At 45.6% G+C, this 26166-nt stretch overlaps 2 protein-coding genes across 2 annotated transcripts in view; one reads left to right on the forward strand and one right to left on the reverse strand.

The window, feature by feature from the left end:
• LOC112928837 (scavenger receptor cysteine-rich domain-containing protein DMBT1-like) overlaps positions 1 to 4956 on the forward strand; it is an 80406-nt gene extending 75450 nt beyond the window's left edge. The window contains exons 60-61 of the mRNA XM_026010718.2: positions 1379 to 1758; positions 4220 to 4956. Of these exons, the coding sequence (XP_025866503.2) occupies positions 1379 to 1758; positions 4220 to 4511 (672 nt within the window). The 3' untranslated portion in view covers positions 4512 to 4956. The remainder of the gene's footprint in view (positions 1 to 1378; positions 1759 to 4219) is intronic.
• A 4236-nt stretch (positions 4957 to 9192) lies between these two features.
• Positions 9193 to 23834, reverse strand: CUZD1 (CUB and zona pellucida like domains 1). Its single transcript, XM_026010753.2, has 11 exons — positions 23811 to 23834; positions 23414 to 23503; positions 21794 to 21896; positions 19810 to 19960; positions 17534 to 17748; positions 15979 to 16129; positions 15429 to 15646; positions 14585 to 14757; positions 12924 to 13315; positions 11091 to 11359; positions 9193 to 9456 (listed from the first exon to the last, which is right to left on the reverse strand). Exons 1-11 carry the CDS (start codon positions 23832 to 23834, stop codon positions 9281 to 9283), a joined length of 1962 nt encoding a protein of 653 aa, XP_025866538.2. The 3' UTR covers positions 9193 to 9280.
• Positions 23835 to 26166: the final 2332 nt, after the last annotated feature.

The raw sequence follows: 26166 nt of genomic DNA on the forward strand, positions 1-26166 counted from the left end.
CCTGGCTGGCCTAGCTCTCACAGCACTGGGCCCAGAGGACACAGCAGGTCAGGAACCACTCAGAGTGACAGCCAGTCCCAGGCCACCCACTGCGAAAACATGCCAGAGAAAGTATGATTTCAGAGTCAGTGGATGAGCTACCATCTAGGTGCTGAGGTTGCAGCGGCCAACCACACCGACAGGGCTCCTGCTCCACAGCTCTCACATTTGAGAAAAAGGAGACAGGCACTGAGCAAGCACACATTTGAGAATCATTTCACAGATGTTAAGAAGACAGCAAAGCAAGGAAGGGAATAGGAAATGATTTGGGGTAGAAGGAAGGCCATTTGGAATAGGGAGGCCTGAGTCTGAAGGAGATGCAGCCAGGTAAGGTGGAGCGAGAGGAGTGCCCAGGCAGGGGGCAGCTGGCGCCCAGGCCCCCGCAGCAAGCTTGGAGGGCCTGGGGAAGGCGCTGGAGGCTGTCAGCACCAGGAAGCCCAAGGTCACCTTGGAAGGGGCAGGGCCACATGGCCTTGGAGTTGAGCTTCTCCTCTGAGCCTCATCTCCACATTGGGTGAGAGTTGCTCCGAGGGTCAAGGGAGATACTGGTTCTTAGGGGCAAAAAAAGAAAAAAAAAATCTGTTTTTAAGGAGAAAGCATAGATATTCGTGCAAGACATAAAGAATGTCTCTGTTGTATGAACATTTCAGAATGGGGGCTGGGAAGGAGGTGGGGAGTAGGAAAGGAAAGGTCTAACAGGGCAGATCTGGTCTGAGCTGCCGGGATGGTCCTCGGAGGTTCCGAGGCAGAGGTCAAGGACCTGAGTCCCAGGAGCAGAGCCTTCCTGAGCCAACGTCTCGGGCCAGGCTGAGTCTCTGGGAGGCTCGGGAGGCTGTGGGGACCAGGCCGCGGGGGGCAGTGGTGGCCTGCACAGTAGCCATCAGCACCTGTTAGCCCTTCAAGTCAAGCTTGAACTTGGTGGCCGGACCCACCGTTCACAGGGGGCCAAGAGATGGCAGAGAGGAGGGGGCACCAGCGGCCTGGCTCTGTGCTTGCCTGAGATGCCAGGGCCGAGGGCGGGGGACACGGAGGACACTTTGGCAGAGCGCACCAGGTAGCCACTAGCCCGGGCCTCCCACCACACCTTGTACCGGCACAGCTGGGCCCTCACGGGAGGGAAGAAGGGAGGCCGGGCTCGCACACCCGGGGCTCCCTGTGTGCACCCTGCACTCCAAGGGCCAAGGACACAATGCCACCCCATCGTGGCATTAGGCACCCCAGACGGTGGGCCCGAGGCCTCCCACTTGTGCTCCTCGGCAAGCTGGCCCCGACCACGCACAAAGGTGCGTGCAAGGGAGCCAGGAGCCCCGGCCAGCCCCTGCCCTCTCGCCCCCCCCAGGAAAGCCTCGGCTCCCTCGGCTACTCCAACTCCATCAGGGGCCGGACCCGGGGCCACCCTGGCCAAGTCGTCGTGCGGCACAGGGTGCCTCAGCTCAAGTTCACCTGCAGGGCAGAGGGCCCATCTGCCGTTGAAGTCCTTCCTGGGGCTGACGTCCCCAGGGAGAGAGTTGGCTACGACGTGTCCATATCCTTCCTCGAGTGGCCTTTGTCCCCGCCCATGAAGCACACGGGGCTGTACCCTGCCAGCCAGAGGGCGGTCTTCCTCCAGGCCACACTGCACAGCCCCGACCCCAGCCTGAGGCTCTCTGTGGATACCTGCGTGGCTTCTCCCGACCCGCACGACTTTACGACCGTCAAGTACGATTTGATCCGACAAGGGTAAGGGAAATGGAAAGCCGTGTAGGGTTGGCTGTTCTATTCCCGTGGCATTCCTGTGCGGCATCTCCGGCTTCTCAACTGGCAGCTCTAAGCCACAGCGCTGTGCAACACAGACCTCACCGTGCCCCAGAGGCACAGCCAGGGCCTTTGCCCGCCTCTGATCCCAGCTGGGGACAAATAGTCGTAGAGAGTCTAGACAACTTCCCTTGGATCCCCCAGAGTCCTGGGCAGAACCCTTGTTGTCTGGGACACTGCTGTCCCCTCTCATCCTTTCTCACCCGTGCCTCTCTTCCCTTTGTGTTATGACCTTATTGGCTCCCCATCGGTGGTTCAGGCTCTCGGGGCATCTGGTCTACCTCGGTGGGCTGGCGGGTTTTCTCAACCTAAACTCTTATAGTCGTGAGATTTATTCTGGCTCCTTTGGTCAAACAAAGGATTCACCAAGTTAGAAGTTTGGTATGACGTTTGCCTTTGTAGCTCCTCTGCCCCCCTAAGAGGAGCAAACACTATGGACGGGCAATTGGCAAGCATCGCAAAAGGGCAAAAACCCATCACTTACTGCTGGCAGCTTTAAAGTGGTGAGAGCCACGTGAGAAACATCATCGTGGTGCCTGTTTCCAAAAGCCGGGGTGGGGGGTGCGGGGGGCAAGACACAGCGTCGTGCAGAAGTGGCGTGAGCCATAGCGCGAGAGGTGCACAGCTGTGGCATGAAACTGCTCCAAGGCTCTGAATGAGAACGCTCTTCCCTTTCAGTTCTCCTTACAAACAGATCAAGGAGAGAGGCACAGTTTGGTGCCAGAATGAAACAACCAAGGCTTTATCCTTCTGCTTGCTTTAGGGTTAAATTGCTCTTTTTTTCTCCAATTTCCTCGGGTAGAGTCTTAGTGATTTTAGATCTTTCTTCTTTTCCAAGTCACGCATTTGATTTATTTGATTTTCGTAAGTTGTATATTCATTTTCACTTAGTTCGAAATATTTTTTTTTAAGTTGAGACTTTTTCTTTTACCTCTGGGTCACTTAGAAGTGTGTTGTTTCATTTCCGAATAAGAATTTTCCAGCAACCTTTCTGTTATTGAGTTCCAGTTGTGCTCAGAGGATGTGTTTTGTACGATTTCTTTTCTGGAAGTTTGCTAAAGGTGTGGTTTATGGTCCAGAACGTGTTTATCTCAGTGAATGTTCCGCGAGGGCTTGAGAAGAGTTATATTCTGCTGTTGTTGGATGGCGTGTTCCATAGATGTCAGTCTATCCAATTGATGGTGCTTTTCAGATCATCAGTATCCTTCCTGATTTTCTGCTGGATTTCCACCCATTTCCAGTGGGTTTGTAGATTTCTCTTTGCAGTTGTTAGTTTTTGTCTGTTGTTACGTGTATATACGTTAAGGATTGTTATGTCTTTTTGGAGGCCTGATCCCTTTATTATTATGCAATACCCTTCTTCATTCCTGATCATTGTCCTGGCTCTGAACTCTGTTTTGTCTCAAATTAATATAGCTACTCCACCTTTCTTTTGATTAGTATTAGCATGGTAAATCCTTCTCCATCCCTATTCTATGTCTTTATGTTTAAAGTTGGTGTCTAACTGGCATCAGTAATTGGGTCTCGGTTTTTCTTGTTGTTTTCATTTACTCTGGCACTCTGTACCTTTAAATCGGCATATTTAGAACACTCATGTTTAAAGTGATTATTGAGGGGTATCTGGGTGGCTCAGTGGGTTAAGTGTCCAACTCTTGATTTCAGCTCAGGTCATGATCTCAGAGTCGTAAGATTGAGCCTCATGTGGGGCTCCGCACTGAGCATGCAGTCTGCTTAAGACTCTCTCTCTCCTTCATCCTCTTCCTCTCCCCACCGCACTCTCTTTCTCAAATAAATATTTTTTAAAAAAAACAAAGTGATTATTGATATAGCTGGATGAAAATCTACCATCTTGGTAACTGTTTTCTATTTGTTGCAATTTGTTGTTTATATCTACCTCCACTCTCCTTTTGCTGCTTTCTCTGGTTTTAATGGAGCATTTTATATTATTCCATTTTATCTCCTCTTTTGATACATCATTTATACTTTCTTAACTTTTTCCATAGTTGTGCTAGGGCTGACAAAACACTTTTTAAAATAGTCTAAGTTTCATTTTCAAATAATACAACCACTACCTTTAATCTCCCCTTTGGGCAAAATAGAGTACCTTCGGAAGGCAACAGCTCTGGCTAGAATTTAATGACCTTGTTCATTTTTTATGATGTTTTTTTTTACCTAGTACCTTCTATTTCTGCTCAGGAACAGTGGTTTTTATACTCGTGGTAGTGTTTTAAGTTTCTTTATAAAAGAAAGAATGGGTAGTGGGAAGAACTCTGTTTGGCATTCATAGGTCTGGATCCAAGCCTGATTTTTCAAGTCGGGGTGAATTCACACCATACTTCAAGCTAATGCTTGTGGCTGGTTTTTTTTTTTTTTTTTCTTCTATCAGGTGCATCAAAGACAATACCTATGTCGACCTCCACTCCCACCAGAAGAACACGGCCCAGTTCAAGTTTAATGCCTTCAACTTTCTCAGCAACTATGATGTGGTCTATCTGCAGTGTGAGGTGGCTGTGTGCAAAGTGGGGGACTACTCCTCCCGGTGCTCCCAGGGCTGTGCAGGGCGGGGTAAGAGGGATGTGGGCCCTGTGGAGACCCCGGAAGAGCAGCCTGAGCATCTCCAAGTGGTGGGGCCACTGGAAATCCACAGAGGGACCGGTTGGAGGAAGACCCTTGTGTGATTTCTCAACTTTCCATGTGAATCTATCATTAGAAAGCAAAGCCTATTTCCTTGCAGCAAAGTAATATGTTTGATGAATCAGAAGTTGTCCACACAGCGACAGGTGAAAGAAACAGCAAAAGACATTCTCTCTGAGGTTTGTTGCTAAATAAACCTTCTCTGATCATTAAGCTTGTGAGGAAATCACTCTCTTTGCAGGCTGGAGATGCTGTGTTCTCTGATTCTTTACTACCAAGAACCTGACTGTTGTCTTAAACTGTACATGTTCTAAAGAACAGGGCTCTCTCTATATACCAAATTTCCAATTTAAAGATTTTATTTAATTGACTCCTTAACGCTTAGATGCTAGTAGATGGATCTTTTTGTTTCTGTCCCTCGGGTGGTATGAGAATTTCTTTTCAGATATTGCTAAGAGTCTTAGGAAAAATAAACTAACTGTTGGGAAACCACTGCTTTTTTTTTTTTTTTTCTTTAACTCTACTAACTGGTTAGTTGAATTAGACACGTCAATCATTTGCTCATTTACTCATAATTTAATCAAACCAAGCTCTTCTTGCCTATGTCAAAGGGAATACATTGTGCCTCGGCTCTGTTGGGTTTGGGTGACGGCTTTGACACTGACAGCAAATGAGAGTCGGAGACACAATCACATGAACCACCTGTGACTGCTTTCTGAGCTACCACGCACTCAATCTGGGTCCCAGATCCTCAAAGCTTTCTAGGAAACCTAAGAAGTACACAGGAAGCCTGAGGAGCACAGGATGGCAGGTTCACATATCCCACACCCTCATGGAAAAGGGCAGCACTCACTATAAGGTTTCTTTGTATTTTAACAGAAACTGACCTGTCCTGGGCTCCACACCCTCAAAGCTATCTTTAAATAAACTGTCTTGGGGCGCCTGGGTGGCTCAGTCGGTTAAGCATCCAACTCTTGATTTCAGCTCAGGTCATGATCTCAGGGTTGTGAGATCAAGCTGCACTTTGTGCTCTGTGCTAAGTATAGAGCCTGCTTAAGAGTCTCTCTCCCCCTAAAAATAAAAAAGAAGAAGGAAAACAAATGGTCTTGGACACAGTCAATTTTTTTCACTTGTCAAGAAATATTCAATAACAACATTTAAAATAGGAGTCCTCAAGTCCAATAAATTGTTCCTATCTTTGTCATTCAATAGTACATACGAGTTGAGAACACAGTATGGCCAAGTCCCCAAGGGAGGAGGGCAGGGTTTAGGGAAGCCTGGGAGCTAACCTTGAAGTCCCGAGCGATGAAAATCTGACCCGTGACCCCAGGGCGGGCATTGCTTCTAAAGGGGTACGTCTCTGTCTCCAGATCAACAATCATCTGGATAAAAATAGGATACTGGCAGGTATTTTGATGGTGTTCCCTGCTTATACCTGGTAGAAGTTGATGGAATGTAATTGCTGGTCAATCTGGTGAAGGCAGCATCTTTAAATCAAAAGTTAATCATTTGTTACCGAGTACCTTCATCTTCAGTCACGTGATTTTAGCATCAGGCATCTACTTCACATGAATTGAGGAGTTTTCCAAGGAGCACTGAACTGCTACAGCTTCTCCTTTCAGAAGCTTATCGGCACATTAACTGCATCTATCCATATGTGTTGAGGAAGTGGGGGGCTAACAGCCTCCAAAGTTGGCATCTTAGAGCTTTTAACAAATGCCTAACATGAAAAGAGTTGACAATGAAAGGACTGAACTTTTAAGAACAAATAAACAAGTGTCCAGAGAACTTCCAGGTCAGCTTCTCCAGGTGCAGTTCAGCAGATGGGAGGCAGGAAGCTGCCCCTTCCAAAACACTCCAGGTGGTTCTGAGGAGCGTGGAAATCTGAAAGCCGTGGCCACTGCTGAGCACTGCATGCACTGGATCAAAATGCACTTAATAGGGAGAAACCTGCAACCCAGAAACACCAATGGTGGAGAAAAAAAAAGCCCCAAGAGAAGCCTGTTCTCTCTAGCTAAAGGATGGGTAAAGGGGTAACCAGGCAAGACAGTGAACTTTACCCAGTAACTGCGTGGTTCCAAACACCGTGGGTAAAACTATGTCCCTCCTGCCAGCCTAGCCCACAAAGGTGAAGTGGGGAGCCCAGATTTCCACCTGCCCTCTGGATCCCTTACATCTTCCCTCCCCTCCCCAGGGTGGCATCACCTCTGAGCAGTAATCAGGGCCTCCCCAACATCCCCATGTCAGCTGGAGACCTGGTGGGGAGCCTGGACTTCTAACTCCACTTGGCAGGTATTAGCACCTCTTCGAGACTATTCTGGGGTGGTATCAGAGGAGACGTAGTTTAGAGCCAGGACCTCTACCCCACCCAGAGGTAATGTGGCAAATCCACCTTCCTGGGAGGAGGGGCAGCAAAGGCCACAGGGGTAGCCTGGCTTCCACCCTGCCCAGTGGAAATAAGGTGACCTCCCCACCTTGTTCGCACATGTAGGTATTTTCGCCCATTTTACTTTTAGCCTTGCTGAAATGCTTTGTTAAACACATCTCTTGAATGTGGCATAGAGTCAGAGTTTAATGTGGTGAGATATTCTGAAAATTTTGCTTTTAGGAAGCGAGCATGGTGACCACTCTGGTATGACCCGCACATCTCCCTCGGTGCCATCAGTCATTCAAGCTGCCAGGAGTGTTGGTGGCTGATGGCTCTCAGCCCCCCTGCCCTGCAGGGATTCCCTCCACTCAAGGCAGCTGCCTTGTCCACATGCACAGTCTCCCACCAATGACAAGTCCATAGAGGCACTTAAAGGTCAGAGCACCAAGCCCCATGTAGGGTCTCTCTGAAGGGCCAACCCAGCCCAGGACTCCATGGAGTTCACCGGGCTTTCTGCTGTGGCCACTTCATCATTCCTCAACCCTCCTGCCCCGGCCCACTTCCCTCCCCACTGACAGGGCTTGGGCCGAGGCCCATGCCCCAGGAATCCTTGGGCACACAAACCCCTCTACTAGATGTTGTTTCATAGGACCCAACCCATGATGGTCAGTACCAGGTGTGGCCTGAGGAAGCAGACTCCTCATTGGCAGGTGAAACACAGCCCAACCACACCTCATTTCCTCACTGAATCCTTGCAACTGCAATACTCTGGGGGCTGGGATGGGGGGTGGGCTGGTCAGTAGCCTTCACTCTTTTAAATTGTGCAGATCAAGGCTGAAGGTGACCTGATCAAGGTAGCCCACCAGGTAAGTGGAAGAACTCAAACCCAGGCCACCAACTCGAGATATAGGACCTTTACTTACTTTATCATAGTTTCTCCTGAGGAAATTATTTACTGATATATATTACTTTATTTTTAATTTTTTTTTATTGGTGATATATATTACTTTAAACTTCTAACACATTGGTATAGCTCAATAGCTCCACTGCGAAGGTTTTTTGATTCATGATGATACAGTTTTACACTGTCTACTGAGTCACTATATTTGATGATTTTCTTAGTATGACACTGCTATGCCTGGTGTGCCTCTGGGTAGCCCCTGGGGCCTGGCCACTGGCACGTGTTCACTCAGTTCCTGATGGAAAGATGGCAGAGGGGCCAGGGATCAGACACTTCTTAAGTGCTGTCTTTACTGAATTTGATTTGCTTATTCTAATTTTAGTTTTTAAGAGCTTTCACATTAGGTTAGAAAAGATGCTTGTAAATAAATAAATAAATAAATAAATAAATAAATAAAATACAATAAAAAAGAAAAGAAGCTTGCAGTAGCTCCATTTAGTCATACAGACAAATGCAGAAGAGGCTCAACCACATGGCCGTTTGGGGGAAGTGCTTAGAAGATCTGAGTGGAAATATTAAAAAGAAAATGAGGAAGATCTACCTTCATTTGGAGCTGGAAACCCAGTGGGTCCCTAACAACTTGTTCAGGGAAGGTAGAGATGCTGTTTTACTCGTGATGTATGCCCCGGGCATACTGTGTACCCAATCCATGTGCATGGGTGTCAAGGAGAATGTCTTTGGGCATTCAGAAATGTGGGTGCCTCCTTGGTTGTGCATCAGAACCTGAGACTATGGTGGTGTTGGGTGATGAACCGGTAGAGTCATACTGTCCATCTACGACAAAGAATTCAATATGATGTCTGGTATGCGCAACCTGAGTGCGCATCAAGGCCTTTCCTGTTGTGTCAGTGTCAGCCAGAAACTGACTACTCCTTGTTAGGGTTACGTTTGGCTTTGGTGTTTGATGGTAAATGGGAAGAGAATTGTTGTCTTCATTCATTAACCTAGAAACTCCACACAAGGGCTCCCCTTTATAGTCAAGCTCTGCTTTCCTATTCCTAGATCATAAAATAGGCTTTCCTCTTTCCAGAGCCCTTTCCTGAGAAGTGTTCAAGTTGTAAAATGCTGAGGCTCGGCCTTAGAGTGAGGCATGGGAAGAAATAACATGGCACTTCTCTCCATCACAGTTACTCTCAGAAATATTTGCATCTAGGAAACAAATACATCTAACGCTGTAGATTTAAGTAAAAACAACCTTTTCTTTTCACCTGAAGTTTACTCAGGAGGTTTTGTGCTCGTGAAAAAGGATGTTCCTAATTCATTCAGTATTTTGGTGGCTTTCGTTCTTTAGCAGGAGATCTAACTGACACAATGTTTGTTCATTTCGATCACCCCTGCAAGGCAGCACGCTCTGACCAAAGTGACAGCAGGACCTGTACGTCATTGTTAATGAGGCTCTTCCTAATTTATTTATAACGTGTAGCCACGAGGCAGCATTTCCTTTGGTGTTCAGGGAAAATGAGTCTCAGTGAAGGCTGACTCTGTTAGTTCATATTCTGAAGCTTCTGGTATTTGTAGTCCGTTCTCTGATTCACAAAATGCCTTGTTATGATCACGGCCACAATCACGAGATTCAGAGCAAGGACCGTGAATGAAAATAGATGCAAACTACTGAAAGGTTGACTCTGAGTTTCTTCTTTGTGTATCTGATCCTGAAATCCTATAATTGGAAACAAGATAAAAATCATTAAAAGAAAAGTACTACCTGGCATTACAAAATTGTCATGAATGTGTCTCTCTCCACAGTCTGTGAATCTTCTGCATCAATTAATGTAGGATATATAATGCCAAAGTGACACACATAGGTACTGCTAGCAAATATTTCAATTAGTTTATGCTTCTTTTTTTTAAAAAAGATTTTATTTATTTATTCATGAGAGACACAGAGAGAGAGGCAGAGACGCAGGCAGAGGGAGAAGCAGGCTCCCTGCAGCGAGCCCGATGCATGCCCTGAGCCAAAGGCAGGTGTTCAACCGCTGAGCCACCCAGGTGTCCCTAGTATATGCTTCTGCTTAATTTAAAAGACAAGATGTCCTTACGTTTGTTTGTTTAAATAGTTCATTTGTCTCCCTGACCTAAGGTGAGAAACTTGTGGAATTCAATCATCAAAGTCCAACAGAAATGTAAGTCCATTCATTGATAGTCACTCATCTCCCATACTCGTCAAACTATATTTGATTGATAGAGAAACAACTAGTTCTTCTCTTGAAATAGGAAAAGGGTATTTTTTCTAATGTGGATGATATCTCTATAACTTTCATTCATAAATTTTCAACTAATTTAGACTAATACCCATAGATGCATTATCTTTTTAGTGAACATATTTATTAAATTACTGGATTTCATTTTTGTTTGTGTTCTTTTGTTTTTGTCATAGAAATATTTTGCTACAGGGACACCTGGGTGGCTCAATGGTTAAGGGTCTGCCTTTGGCTCAAGTCATGATCCCAGGGTCCCGGAATCAAGTCCCATACTGGGCTCCCTGCGGGAAGCTTGCTTCTCCTTCTGCCTATGTCTCCGCCTCCCCACCCCCCACCCCCCGTCTTTCATGAATAAATAAAATATTTGAAAAAAAAGAAATATTTTGCTACAAACTAGAATCCTACTCCTTCACAATCCACTCAAATAATAATAAAGAGAGAGGACATAAGATTCTTTTATGACAGGATCATTTTCATAAAAGGTAAATTCTTATAAATAGGTTTTATGTAATTACGGTCTACCAGAGCCAGTCAGCCATGGCTTGTCCTTTGGGCATTCACCATCATCCTGTTCTCATTTGACCTGACAGGGGGCTTGTTTCCAACCTTTAAAAAGAAGCCGGGTTATCTTGAAAATGTGGTATTTTCTGTTTTGAAAAAATTGTGGGGTTTTTTTTCCCAAAAAAAGGTGATTTGTGTGGGATGCTGGTTCATCTGATTTTCCTCATTTAGGAGTTAAAATACATTGCTTTTGATTCTGTTTTCTGCCATGGTGTCTATAGTAAGAAGTCAGGAAGCTGAGAGAAACTGTTGTTTTTAGAAGTGAGGACATTACATTTATACTCAAAAGCCATGTGAATAATGGTGAATTATCAGAGCATAATATGCTTACAACATACATGCTTACAACATACATGGTTTTCATTTTATCAACTAGTAGAAGGAAAAATTAATCTTTTGTGCTTACCATAGTTAGGGCTTCGTTACAAATATCATAAATCTCTAAACAGTACATGCTTAAGGAGGAATACGTCTGAGCAAATTTTAATGAACCAGGAGGTGGTCTTAGATCACTTAATAGCTTTCTCCTTACCTGTATTTCCACTTGCACTTCGATCCCTTTTCAGACGAATAGGTCCTAAGACAGCATCGGTCTTCCATTTGTATGAAGAAAGGTCTCGTTTCGTTCTAGAGACACAGCCTTGGCTGCATCGAGACTGATGGTCACCACTATCACATATCAAAATCTTACACTGTAGATACACGGAGCCCAGACTGTTCAAGAACTTAAAGGCATTAAATTGGAATCTTCCATAGTGTTCAGATAAGGGATACACCTTACAAGTCTCATCCTGATTACATCTGGAACAGAATTCACAGCACATTTAGAAGATTTACGTTCAGTCTTTCTAATGCTGAAAAGAAATGATACAAAGTTTTCTTTGAACTGCCTGATTTGATCGCTTCTCAGCCTTTTGGCTAAGATCAGGTGTGAACTGTCTGATTGTGGATCAAAAATTTCTCTAGAAAGACAATGTCTCCCATCCCAGTATTAACTTGGCCCAACCCTGCATAGCCTCCGAGATCAGAGGATATCAGGCACGTTGTATATAAGTGATGAATCACTAAATTATAGTGAAACTGATACTACATGATAAGTTAACTAACTAGAATTTAGATACAAATTTGGAGAGAATAAAAAATTTTTAAAAACAGATAATGTCTTTAGCTCACAATGTAGTGAGCTGAAGGCTATGGATCTGATTCCTGGGTAAAATAAAGTTCCCTACGGCAATAACATTTCTAGTCCATGTGAATTAATTAGAAAATCAATTTGGATATGTTAGAGCTCAAACATCTTACTTTATACACTTTCTGTGAATGTGTCAGTATGGCTGATGTAGTTAAAATCTATCAACTTATAGAAAAAAAAGGAAAATTTTCCTTTCAAAAGAACGTTTTAAAAAAATGTTCGTTAGTTTGTTTTTCAGTATGTTCCACACCCAATGTGGGGCTTGAACTCACAACCCTGCGATTAAGAGTCATATGCTTTACCAACTGAACCAGCCAGGGACCCCTTTTTTCCCCAAAGAATACCACATACACTTTACAAATTTCATTATGTTTGTGTTCTAGAGCTGGAATGAGTGAAATAATCTTTTGTGATTATTGTTTAAAATAACCAAAGTCTATGGGACACCTGGGTGGCTTAGTGGTTAAACATCTGCCTTTGACCCAGGGCGTGATCCTGGGGTCCTGGGATCAAGTCCCACATCAGGCTCCCTGCATGGAGCCTGCTTCTCCCTCTGCCTGTATCTCTGCCTCTCTCTTTCTGCGTCTCTCATGAATAAATAAATAAAATCTTAAAAAAATAAAATAAGTAAAATAAAATAACCAAAGTGTGGAGGAAAAAAGCAAGAACAAAAACATAAAGCCTTCTTGACAAAAAATAAATGTGTTTCTACCAGCAAATATTTTGGAAATATACTTAAAATTCTACTGGATATGGGCTGTGGCTGTAAAAATGCTTTAACTTGGGATCCCTGGGTGGCGCAGCGGTTTGGCGCCTGCCTTTGGCCCGGGGCGCGATCCTGGAGACCCGGGATCGAATCCCACGTAAGGCTCCCGGTGCATGGAGCCTGCTTCTCCCTCTGCCTGTGTCTCTGCCTCTCTCTCTCTGTGTGACTATCATAAATAAATAAAAATTAAAAAGAAATAAAAAATAAAAATGCTTTAACTTAAATTATTTGTAATGAGTACATAGTAACTGTAATTCATAATATGATTACATTTACTAAATTCCATGGTAGCAGTACTAGAAAAAAGCATGCATGATTGCATTCATGAATCATGTATCACAAAAAATACTATTTCATTCAAGTCACTACGGAAACTCAGAGAAGCATGTCACCCCATCAGTACGTACCCACTCTTGATTAGGTCATAAGTTGGAGATGCAAAGTCAGGTGTGGGAGAGGCTCTACAGGTGTCCAGGAACACCACCAAATTTGGATCCGAGGTATACAGACTGACTTGAACAAAGAGAGTTTGGTTCAAATCCACGTAATATGGTGACTCCAGTATAGGCTTTGCAAATGAACTAGACTCAAAAAGGGACATGCTTGTGTTATATTTGCCCAGCGCACTTTCATTTTGTATTATGTCGTCTTCCGTTATGTACATCATCTCCACAGTGGAATTCTGTTCCATTTCACACTTCAGAATAATCTGAAGATGTTTCTGACGGGTGATCACTTCAGACGTGGGGGACGGATTGAGAGTGATGATATTGGTGTAAGTCACAGAATGATCTTCTACCTGCAGGGTGAGATTGGATTAAATCCAGTAATAGCAAAAAAAAAAAAAAAAAAAAAAAAAAATCCAGTAATAACTTAGAGCACAGAGATGATTAATATCTGCAGGTAGAGACATAATTTTCTTAAATCACAAGACTGCAGCTTTCATGTCGGGATACTAAAAGCTTCAATGTGATTTAAGAAATATTCTGGGTGGGAAGAAAGGTGTCAGATGAGAGACAGAGCGCAGCTGAGACTCGAAGACAGAATTTGACAGAACTTTTTCCAGTTATGTTAAAAAAAAATTCTGGGAACACCTGGGTGGCTCAGTGGTTGAGCGTCTGCCTTTGGCTCAGGTGGTGATCACAGGATCCTGGGATAGAGTCCTGTATCAGGCTCCCCACAGGGAGCATGCTTCTCCCTCTATGTCTCTGCCTTTCTCTCTCTCATGAACAAATAAAATCTTTAAAAACAAACAAAAACAAAAAAACAATTCTGAATGCAAACTTCCAGCCCTAGAGGGAACTGAGATCCTGTAATGTACGGCCTTCTGTAAGTAGCATCAAGTTAGTGTGGCTCACTGTGCAGTTCCCCAAGTGTCTGCAGACAGAAGTCCTGCCACAGGTTTTCCCCAGGCTGCCTTCCCTGGGGATGCACAGATAACAGCCCAGGTGTTCCTTCATTTGGAGCAGAAAATAACAATTGACTTCTATCCTTATGGACTCTGGAGTAGCTGCCATTCTTCTCAAAATGGTTGTTGTTTAATGACATGAGTGACAATTTTAGGGTAGACATCCTAAAAGGGACCTACGGGTTGTAAATGCTTGAGATCTTGAAGTTCTAGAAAATGGAGAACAAATCACAAACTTATGTCTTTAGTGTTTGAAAGAAGGATAATGCTCTTATCTTCTCCCTTTACAGGGGAAAGGAGATCCTAGAATTACAGCTAGGTTTTTCCTAAATACGTGATCTAATCCTTTTCTGTACAAGTCTTACTGGGAGGCTCCTACACCTGCAGCACGTAGATGTCCAAACCTTTTTCACTGAATTCTCAGAATTCTTCACCTTTTGGGAAAGATAACTGCCTCTAGTTGCCCTGAAAATGAATGTGCTAATATGTGTGTGTGTGTGTGTGTGTGTGTTAGGCCACCACACAAGTGAGTGGGCTTCCATGTTCACACAGGCTTACCCTGTGCTAGGCCATTAACACCACCAGCAAGTTCTGCGCCATCAGTACGATCTGACAGACTGCTAGTGTTCAACAAAACCCAGCTCGGTGTCTCACTTTTACCTTTTTGATTGTACCACATCCATCAAGAGGGATAGAAAAGTCTATCACATTGGATATCTTTGGTCTGCAAGTTGGGTCATTCAGTTGTAAGTTATTCTCATTGTATGTAAATGATTCCAGGTAAGATTTATTTATGATGATTCTCATCTTGTCAGAAGAGCAAGTTAAAGACGCTGTTCAGAAAAACAAAACAAGGATGATTATGTTTATGACAGCTAGGAACTCTGGATCTTGAAAAGCTGTGTGTACAGAAGACCACATAAAAACTCAAAACCTCTTTTGCCTTAAACAGTGATCGGAAACCTGAGACAGGGATCCCTGGGTGGTGCAGCGGTTTAGCCCCTGACTTTGGCCCAGGGCGCGATCCTGATCCCACGTCGGGCTCCTGGTGCATGGAGCCTGCTTCTCCCTCTGCCTATGTCTCTGTCTCTCTCTCTCTCTCTCTCTCTCTCTCTGTGACTATCATAAATAAATAAAATTAAAAAAAAAAAAGGAAGCCTGAGACAGCAGGTACTTGATCCACCTTTTACAATGTTCACTGTGACCCCGTCTGCAACTGAAATCTGTAAATCTATTGTTTTTTGTTGTGCCTTTACAGAAGGCATTACAGGAAACAGTCTGTATTTCCTACAGAAATCGTTTCCAAATTAATAAAACCATCAATTTCCTCTTGTACTAAGCAATGCACCGAACTGGTTCTCAAGCTTCAGATTATGAATATACATTCCAAAGTACATAGTACAGGCTTGCAAATAGGGACAGCGACAGGTAGGCTAAGAGGTGAGCAGCAGTTTCTATGGCCACAATCTCCAAGAGCTCAAAATAGCTAAAGAACATGACTTACTAGTGTTGATATTTTCTGCATAAATTGAAGTATAGGAAGCAGAGAAACCCCGGTAGGAGTTGGCGTAATCTGTCGATAGTACGACGGTCAGTGAGTCTGACGAGGATTCAAAGGTGGGCTTCGCATAGCCACACACTTCTCCCATCAGGCCAGAGGTGGTGGAGGAGCCATCATAGACAGCAATGAAATCAAATCTGCAGTGTTCGTCCGCTTCTATGCTAAAGAAGTAGGGCCTCTGGTGAAAAAGCTTTGCAAACCAACTCAATTCTCAATAGCCCAGTCTTGAGTGATTAAAGATTTTCCCTCACAACAGTATCTCAGGTTTATGACAAACCTGGGGCTTTGCCAGACCCTGATGCGACCTCAGAATCTTCAGAAAAAATAGTCAACTTAGTTCAATGACATAGTATTGGTGTTTTCTCTATACGCCAGTTTTGTGAAAAGTGACCCTCTATGAGGGGGTTCACATAATTTTTCTCCCCCAGGGTCCCCATTTGCCAGGTGGGCTCACGGCATTTCTCCCACAGCAGAAATGGACCACAATACTTACAAAATGTCTTTGAAGTTTAATTTTATCTTATAACCTTTCTCCACTTGTATGTGCCACACACAATAAGCCAGTGCAGGATGCGCATTTGGGTAATTGGGGCTGGTAAAGGATCCTTTGGGGCTGTCCAAGTAACCACCACAGTTTGGAATAGCTGTCAGGGATGAGAGGGTGACCGTGAATGTAAGTCAAGACAGAGACTTTGCTTAGTTTCCATGCGGTGTGTCTAGCTTAATAAGCAAACACCCACCCTCGCCCAAATTTTGTTCCATTGCTGTCTTTTGAATTGGTGGCATACCGAGGTTTTCATCCTTCTTTATCGTGGGATTTTCTGACCACTGGTCAGGACAGCATGACAGTGTAAGATCTGCCCCAGCTAGAGAGACCCTCCATCACCTGGACTAAGTCACAGAAAATGACATCACACTCTTGGGCCTGGCATTGGAGGCTCTTCCTCACTCAGCACAGCCCAGCTTTCCAGCCTCATCAGCCACCTCCACGTCGCTGCTGTGCCAGCCTGTCCTTTCTTCCCACAGCACCTCACATTGCTGGTTCCAGCAGAACAGGAATGTTCTCCTCCTCTGGTTCCCACCTCTCCCTACCCTACACTAGCATTCCAGCTCAGCACAGATGCAGCCTTCAGGAAGCCACCCTGGGTCCCTCCCTCCATCCCCCGGGAAGGAAGCAAGCAGCTGCATGAGTGAAATAGGCAACACAGAAGGCTCTTTTTGGGGCACGGAAAACAGTCTAGGTTGGCTAATGCATAGGATGCAGGCGAGGCCTGGGGAGGGAATGCAGAGGGAAGGCCTGAAAAGGTGGCCTGGCTTTGGCTTTGGAAAACCCTGAATGCTCCACTCTGGAGATTTGTCAACACCAAGGAATCAGCGGTTTAAGAGGAGTGACGTGGTCATCTCTGGGCCTCAGAAAGCCAACCAGAGTGGAACTTGGCTCACGAACCCACTTGCAGAATTTCTAGGCGTTCTGCTTTGCGCTGCAGCAGAATCTGGGTGCTGTGAATGCAGAACCCCCTTAACATGTGATTGCCTGACAAGTTAGGTCCGCATTTCTCATCGTTTGCTCTTCGATCTTTGTCAGAATCACTTGGGGAACTTGTCAAACATGAAGGTTTCTCGAGCCCCAACGCACATCTTCTGAATCAGACCAGAGGGAGAAACGGTCCCTGAACGGGCATTTCAAAGGATCTCAGGGTTATTATAAAACAGGCCAAACCGGGAGAGTCTGCGTTGGTCCATAACACAGCACACTCCAACATGTAGCCATCCGATCAGCCCCATGATCCCTCATCTGGGAGCTGGGCCAAAGGCAAATTCACGGGCTCCATCCCAGAACCAGTGAAGCAGAGTCTCGGGAGGGGGTCAGGGGTCGGGGGAGGCAGGAATCTGCTTTCACAGGCTCTCCAGGTGATTCTCATGCACACAAGTTAGAGAACCACTGCCCTCGCAAAGAACTCAGACTCAAGATTACAACAACCCATGCAGGAGTGTAACATTCCAAGCTCGCAGGTGGTTATGCATAGGATGTATAAGTGAGAACTCACAGGTGCCAGAAGAGAAGAAGTAGTAGAAGATGAAGACAGTTCTTTGGCTTTCTACAGAGTCGGTGACTATTTGAACCGTTAATGTACTGGATGATGACTCAAAAACAGGAATGTAGTCATGTTTACTGCAGACTTTGCCTAGCAGAGACGCCTTGGTAGAGTTTCCATCAAAAACTTTAATGTTTTCACTTTCACACGGTCCATCAGGATCAAGCCTGTGAACAGAACACACTGTGGTTAGAGACGAGCCACCAGGCAAGGGGGTTTCAGAGTGGAGTCAGTTGTGCACATTGGCATCCCGGTTTGCAAAGCAGTGGCTTATCTGTTTTCATTCCAATCTCCCCAATACCAATTACCTCTCCACGTCCCCCAACATCACACCACACACCATCAGTCTGTAAATGCCTCAGGAAGCAGAACTGCTTTGTCAATGATTCTATCAAGAATCTGACTGGAATCCAAGACTCCTTTCCTTCGACTTCCACCTCCTGTTCCTCATGCCCATGTGGAAATTGTGGGCAGGGGACCTTATTTAGAACTCATTCCCCTTGATATTTGAAATCCGAGGCTGTTGAAAGGTGAAGCAGCCCTTCCTCCTTGGCCCCCTCTCCAGGTAAAGCAAATTTAGCCTCTTCCCAGATGCCCCTTCCCTTCCCTCACATCCCCGTGTCCTCATTCATAGGGACGGTCCCAGACCCCGCGTGGGACAGAGCACACCAGGGTGCTGTCTTCTGCCCATTCTGATGGTCTCTCCAGACGCCCTCAGAATTCCGACCCAGGGCCAAGATGCCCGAGAGGGAACCACGCGGCGGACAAACGCGGATCCTCCTTCCCCCTAGTCCCCTACCTGCTGTGTAACTTTGGGCCAGAGGCTTACTATTCCCTTTCCTCTCTCTTCTGCAACTGGGGTGTCCCAGCTTTCGTCCCGGGTGAAGTTTATAATGTCCTGACCGGGAAGACCCTAGCACAGGCCTGGCACACAGGGAGCATCTAAGAACTGTGAGATGCTCGTCTCCCCTCCCTCGCTCTTGCCCCGCTGCCGTCCTCTTTCTCTATGTGCCAAGAACAATGTACATGATACTTAGGAACCCGAGAATTCTAGGAAGTAGGGAATTTGTTTCCTTTAGGTCCCATCAGAAGTCCCTTCCGACTCCTGTGGTGTTGGGCCACGCACCCCAATGTGTCACCCTGGCCAGCAGCGGCATCAGGAACCGCCCCTGGGAGGTTGTCACCCGTGCACACACATTCTCAGGCCCCAGCTGCCCCATCTGGATCGGGACCTGGGCCCAGGGCCAGGCAATTGTGCGTTTGCAAAACCTTCCAGGTCCAGGTGCTTCTGATACTCCCCAGCTTTAGAACCACTGGGATGGGTAAGACTTTGGGCTCTGGAGTGAGGTGGCTTGGATTCTGGTCCTCTCCCACCCGTTTTAGTCTGTGACTTGGGCACATTAAGTGATTTCTCTGGGATTTCCTACCCATTGAATGGGATTAGACAGAGGGTTGCTGAGAGCCTTAAGTAAGGAAGTTCTCCTGAAGCCTCAAGGGACTCTCGAAGTGCAGTGCCCCATTCTCAGCTTGTCCTCATGCTGCCATAACCTGGGCACTTAGAGAAGACAGTTGTGTCTATTTCAAAATAAAAAATTTAAAATTAAAAAACACTGATGCCTAGTCCCTGCTCCTAGAATTGTGAGCTTATTGTATGGTGTTCAGCCCAGAAATCTGAATTTGTAGAGGCTCTCCTGCTAATTCTAATGCACACCGTGCTTTAAAACCATGAGTTTAGCGTTTTAGGGTCTGGAATCTGGAACTAGACCAGCTGGGTCTTTTTTTTTTTTATATATAGTCACAGAGAGAAAGAGAGAGAGGCAGAGACACAGGCAGAGGGAGAAGCAGGCTCCATGCACCGGGAGCCCGATGTGGGATTCGATCCCAGGTCTCCAGGATCGCGCCCTGGGCCAAAGGCACACGCTGAACCGCTGCGCCACCCAGGGATCCCAGACCAGCTGGGTCTTAATCCCAGTCATTTCACTTACAATGTGACCTGAAACAAATCCCAACTTCCCTGTACCTGTGACAATCACACTGACTTCACAGGACCTCTGTGACCAGAGTTAGGGGCCCAGTCATCAGTCAGTGACTACCAACCATTATCATCATCATCATGATCATGGGTAATTTACCACTACCTCTAGGACCAACTGATATTTTTCCAACACAAATACCCTAGTATGGCCAGAGTTCAATGACCCTCATTAGGAAGTAAAGCCTCTACTTACTGGAAGTAGGAAAAGATGATTCTGATGCTTTTGTTTTCTGGTCTTTCTAGTGTCCAGGTACAGTTCTCATTGGAATGGAGGTTCAGGATTAGGGCTCTGTGGGCATCTGATTGACTGGAGCCTCCCAAACTGGCCTGGCAGCTTGATTTGCCTGGTAGAAATCACAGTTGACATTGAGGAAAGTCATCCGCCCCTGGCCTCCTCCTCCCCCAGGGACTGGGAATCTACCTGCCACAGTGTAATATCCAGACAAGCATGCAGATAGTTGGGAATGGTATTTAGCTCATTCCAAATTTGGTAAGCTCTTGGCAATTGGTTTCCCCCTCTTAGAGTCCTTGGGGGGAAATATTTATGATTTCTCTAAATATGGCGCATAAAAAATAAAGACTATATTAGAGCTTAAGGAAAGATGGTTTTATGAAGAAGCTTTATATCTACAATATATAAAGAACTCTTACAACTCAGTAATTAAAAGAAAGCCCAATTAAAAAATGGGCAAATGACCAAAATAAGTATTTCTCCAAAGAACACATAAAGGCCAATTAACACACAAGGAGATACTCAATATCACTAGTTACTGGGGAAATGCAATTCAAAACCATGAGCTACCACTTCACACCATTTAATATGTGAAACAAAACTAGAGTCAAAAACAGAAAATAAATGAGTGTTGACAAGGATGTGGAGAAATTGGAACCCTCCTGCAAAGCTCATCGGAACATAAAATGGGGCAGCTGCTAGGAAAATCATCTGACAATTTCTCAAAAGATTAATCAGGGAGTTACCATAACCCAGCAATTCCACTTCTAGGCATATCTCCAAGAAGAATGAAAACATATGTTCACACAAAGAAGTGTACACTAATGTTTACAGCAGCACCAGCCAAAATAAGCAAAAACTGATGCATCAACTGATGAATAAATAAAACGGGGTCTCTCCACACAATGCAAGATTATTCAGCAATAAGGAATGAAGTACTGATGGATGGTACAGTGTGGATGAACCTTGTAAGCATCATGCTGAATGAAAGACAACAGATTATAGGATTTCATATGTATAAATTGTCTAGATTATGGAAATCTACAGAGACAGAAGTAGATCAGTGGTTGCCTTGGGCTGAGAGCATTGGGAGAAATGAGTAACTGCTAACCGGTAAGGAGTTTCTTTTTGGGGTGATGAAAGTGTTCTCAAATTAAATAACGGTGATGGTTGCACAATTCTGTGTATACTAAAAACTAGTAAAATTTGCATTTTACAAGGGTGAATTTTTATGGTATGTGAATTTTATCCTTAAAAAGCTATTACTCAAAACAAGGAGGAAGAGGAGGAGGAACAGCTACAATGGAACGTGAACAAGAAAACCAAATACTTCGTAATGGAACCCAACGAAGGGTGAAGAACTTCACTTAGAAACAAAAAGCTTGGGATCCCTGGGTGGCGCAGCGGTTTGGCGCCTGCCTTTGGCCCAGGGCGCGATCCTGGAGACCCGGGATCGAATCCCATGTCGGGCTCCCGGTGCATGGAGCCTGCTTCTCCCTCTGCCTGTGTCTCTGCCTCTCTCTCTCACTGTGTGCCTATCATAAATAAATAAAAAATTTAAAAAAAAAGAAACGTTTTCCTTATTATCTGTGATGATAAGTGATGTCCTTGTAACAATAGTCTCATTTATTTTTCCCCTAATAATAACTATTACTATGTTTATTAGTAAAAAAAAAAAAAAAAAAATACCAGCAAAGACAATTAAAGAAAAAAGCATAGGGGCACTGAGGTGGCTCACTTAAGCATCCGCCTTTGGGTCAAGTCATGACCCAGGGTCCTGGATCTGGAATCCCTGCTTGGTGGAGAGCCTGCTTCTCCTCCCTCTGCCTTCTGCTCCCCCTACTTGTGCACTCTCTCTTTCCTCTCTCTCTGTCCGATAAATAAAATCTTGAAAGAAAAAAGAAAGGAAGGAAGGAAGAAAAAACAACAGGTTCAATTTTCTTACCTTCAGACTTAGTCAAGTTCAAGTCTGCCAAACATGGCACCATTAAGAAGGCTAAAAGGACGAGCCTTCTCACAGCCTCCATCTTTCCCAGGGGTAGAACAGCCTAAAGGGTTAGCAGAGAGTTTTATACTTCGCAGAAGTGTTCCCTATCTGGCTTCAGAGCTTTCTGGAGACCTTCAGGGAAATGTGTCAGGTTGACCATGCAAGGGCCAAACTTCTCTTGTGAGAAGAGAGCAGCTGTGTGCCTGATTGATTATCAGCAATCCCTCCAGGGAGTGTTGGCTCTCCCCAGTCCATTCCAGGAACGTCTACACAAAGTTCCCAGCTAAAGCTCTTCATGGGGGATCTCCGACGCCCCTGCCCACGGTGGGCACCGAGTTATCCTTCACGGCACCAACCGGGAGCTGAGCCTTCGCCCTGTTGTTTGTTCAGATCTCAAAGCAGGTGGCGCTACTGTTATCTTACACCTTTGCTGCTCTTGTCCCCAAATGAAAGCCTTTGGATTCTGAAGGCAGCTAGTGTGGCCCCTGGACAAACTGGGTCCAGCTGGGTTGCTCAGATGCCTGCCAGGGTGCACAGGGGGGTGGCACAGGATGGGAGGAAGAAGAAATGCAAGTCCAGATTCAGTGGATTCAAGGATTTCAAACCATTATGTCCAGAAAGCCTGAAGCCGGTGAATCAAAGTCCCTTGAGCACGACGTTTTGCAGACCATAGAAAGGAATCCTGATGTCCACGGTGAGACCGGTGCTCTAGTGGCTCAGCCAGCAGCTGTGACATCAAGAGGTCATGCTCACAAGGAGCTTGTATTCCTCTTTTCATGCATTCATTTATTCAAAAAATATTTGCCAGCTACTGTTTTACAGTCTGGGGATTTGGAACTAAACATGAGGAATACAGCCCCTGCCCCCATGGAAGTTACTCTCTAAGTGAGGGAGACAGAGAACAAACTAAAACAAATTACAAATAGTGAGAGTTACTATGAATATAACAAAATAGGGTGATGAGATAGATTGTAGGAGGGATGCAGTATGAGGGTGAAAGTGAGAAAGATGAAATTTGAACAAAAAGAAAGAGAGAGGCGTTCATTTGTGATGTGGGCTTAAAGGATGATTTTAGGCAAAAAGAATGGGCAAGTGCAAAGGTCCTGAGGCAGGAATCAGTTGGGCATGTCTATAAAGGAAGGGAAGGCAGGCCAGCGAGGTGGATGTGAGTAAAGGGGAGGGAAGTGAGATGTAACGTAAGGAGGCAAGGTAATAGTCCAATTGTGAAGGACTTGTAGGTCAGATGGGGCATTTGGATTGTATTCTAAGTTCAGATAGAACTTTTTAAGCAGGAAAATGATGACCAATATTTTAGGAACCTTCCCTGCAGCCCTGTGAGGTAATGGTAGGCATAGACTGAACTTCTGCCTTAAAACTCTTCCTGGGTGCCCTCAACTTCCGTGTTGTTCTGTCCTTATTTGGCTCTAGGACACTCGGGTTCCCGGGCAGGGCTGTGACCCAGGGTTGTTTCCAGTTAGGCCCCAGGACCAGGCATTTGGCCTTGTACCTGTGCCACAGTGGCAAGCCCAGCACCTGTGACATTGGGAAGTTGGGCTCACAAGAAGCTGGGACACTCACCAAGGCACCTGGCACAGCCCCACTCAGTTCCTGTCGGCTAAGAGACTTCTGGGGCTGGCCACAGGTGTCCCCTGGTGGGGACAGGACGTCCTGGTGTGAGAGTGAGGGGTAGGGCAGGAGTATAGGGTAGGGACCCTTCTGATTACTAAGGGCCACTCACTCCCAGCTGTGTCCACACACCCCCACTTTGTTACTAAAGCCGTCTCCATCTCCTATGGACGTGATCTCCTGGCACCCTGAACCACCACTGGGTGTAAGGGCTCTGTGCACACTCTCCTGGGAGGGGGACTAGCAGAGGGGAAAGAACCCTGGGTGAGCAATTAAAAGACCAGCAGTTCCGGCCGGTGGCAATTTACCATGAGATCACAGGATCCCAGGGCCTGCGGGATTGGGATACCTTATCCTGCTTAATCCTCACCATCACCTATGCAAGCCTCCAATTTACATCAAGGAAACTGAGGCTCAGAGAGGTTAAGAAACTGCCCCAATAGCACATAGCTAATGAAGGGCAGAGATGGATTAGAACCAAGTGTATCTGGCTCTGAAAGCCACATGTTCCACACTGTTCCTACTGCCCACGAGAGTGGTGTCTCTAAGAGCCCTTGCTCCATCCTGCCTCCTTCATGGACCATGGAATGCCTGGACTTTAGGCATATTCCCCATGGAATTCCAATACAGAATGTGCTTGCCCAGGGCCACCAGGGTCCTGGGCACCGTGCTGCCCACCGGGTGAGGTTCAAAGGGGCAGGTGCACCCTCTGAATCAAATCACAGCACAGGTGAACACCACAGGGCAGGGCAGTGGATGGCAGAGGGAGGCAGAGAAAATGCTTCAGGAGCTCAAGGGGGATAGGTCCCTTCCAGGTGGAAGGTCTCAGGGCAGGATCCGGGGAAAGTGCAGCCTTGAATCTGCCTCCTGAAACTCACAGTGGGGCTGGAGGACAGCCAGCCTCCAGGATTTTCTCAGCCACTAGGGCTGCTCTGTGAGCGCAGTTCCAGCTCCCACACCTCTTCTGGCAAATTTTTCCTTATCAGCCCAGCCTTCTGCTGAGAGAACTGCAACTTCTCACCTCCCCACTCTTCCCTCCCGCCAGCCTAGAGGTAAAAGCTGCTTCCTTCCTTCATTCCTGTGGTCCCTTTTCTCCCCTTTTAGTAGCTAACCACCTGTTCCTAGTTAACTCTTGATATTACTTTTTTTTTACCCTTAAGTACAACATGTGATGCTCACAAAGCAAGGGTTTTTGTTAACCAGAGAAAGTATGAATTGTGGTTACAGATGGGGAGTCTGAGTAAAAAGGGATCCGGAAGGCTCAGCGGCAAGAGCAGGAACAGAAAAGGGCTGATGGACCCAAGTGGAGAGCAGTACATCCTCCTACCTGCTGCTCTCAGATCAAGAGATCCTGGGCCCTGGCGTTCTGCTGGACATTCCTGTTAGCACCTAAAGGCACTGGCAGGTGAATCAGCAAACTCAGTGTTAAAGGGATCTAAAAAGGAGGAAATCTGCTTCTCCAGAGTTGGAGAATGACAGAAGAAACTCAGGTTTTTCAAAATGTCTTTTAGACACCATTAGGCCCAACCCCATCATATAAGGTCACCCTTAAACCCAGAGATATCCCATGTGTCTGCTCTCGCTCTCTGGGGTGACAGTTCTCCTTGACCACCGTGTAAGATAATTGCCTGCAGTAGAGTAGCTAGAGGAGAGTGAATGAAGCCTTCGCAAGGAGAAGAGCCACAAGAACTGCTCCAGCTTGGGAATTTTTGATGAGTCTGAAACTAGAAAGGCTCTAAGATCAAAATACATTTTTCTCCTGGGGTTGGAGATGTACTGGATGCTTTTATTTTCTATTCTAACTCTCCTCATATTGCAATATGATATCACAAGATAGTTGCCCCAAGAACCCTCCTGCACTGTTGGTGGGAATGTGAACTGGTGCAGCCACTCTGGAAAACTGTGTGGAGGTTCCTCAAAGAGTTAAAAATAGAACTGCCCTAGACCCAGCAATTGCACTGCTGGGGATTTACCCCAAAGATACAGATGCAGTGAAACGCCAGGACACCTGCACCTGCAATGCACCTGCACCTGCACCTGCACCTACAATGTTCATAGCAGCAATGTCCACAATAGCCAAACTGTGGAAGGAGCCTCGGTGTCCATCGACAGATGATGGATAAAGAAGCTGTGGTCTATGTATCCAATGGAATATTCCTCAGCCATTAGAAACGACAAATACCCACCATTTGCTTCGACGTGGATGGAACTGGAGGGTATTATGCTGAGTGACATAACTCAATCGGAGAAGGACAAACATTATATGGTCTCATTCATTTGGGGAATATAAAAAATAGTGAAAGGGAATAAAGGGGAAAGGAGAAACAATGAGTGGGAAATATCAGGGAGGGAGACAGAACATGAGAGACTCCTAATTCTGGGAAACGAACTAGGGGTGGTGGAAGGGAGGTGGGTGGGGGTGTGGGTGACTGGGTGACGGGCACTGAGGGGTGCACTTGATGGGACGAGCAACTGGGTGTTATTCTGTATGTTGGCAAATTGAACACCAATAAAAAATAAATTTATAAAAAAAATAAAAATAATAAAAGTTACAAATTTAAAAAAAAGTAAAAGATAGTTGCGGCTTTCAATGTGGCTAGTACACAAATTTAAGTGTGTTTATGACTAACAAAAACCACCACTGCAGGCAGAGGATTATTTTCAATATTGCATTTATTCAAATAACATAAATACACCATATAATA

This window comes from Vulpes vulpes, chromosome 15 (assembly GCF_048418805.1).
Source record: "Vulpes vulpes isolate BD-2025 chromosome 15, VulVul3, whole genome shotgun sequence".
NCBI classification, from domain to species: domain Eukaryota; kingdom Metazoa; phylum Chordata; class Mammalia; order Carnivora; family Canidae; genus Vulpes; species Vulpes vulpes.

Excerpts from the sequence above, each read along its gene's own strand:
- CUZD1 (XM_026010753.2), bottom strand. The coding sequence starts at position 23,834 with ATGGTGAGGATTAAGCAGGATAAG. Across the intron at positions 17,749-19,809 it reads ATCATCTTTTCCTACTTCCA|GCTTGATCCTGATGGACCGT; the intron begins GTAAGTAGAGGC and ends TTCTGTTCACAG. Across the intron at positions 15,647-15,978 it reads TTAAACTTCAAAGACATTTT|CATAGAAGCGGACGAACACT; the intron begins GTAAGTATTGTG and ends CTACTTCTTTAG.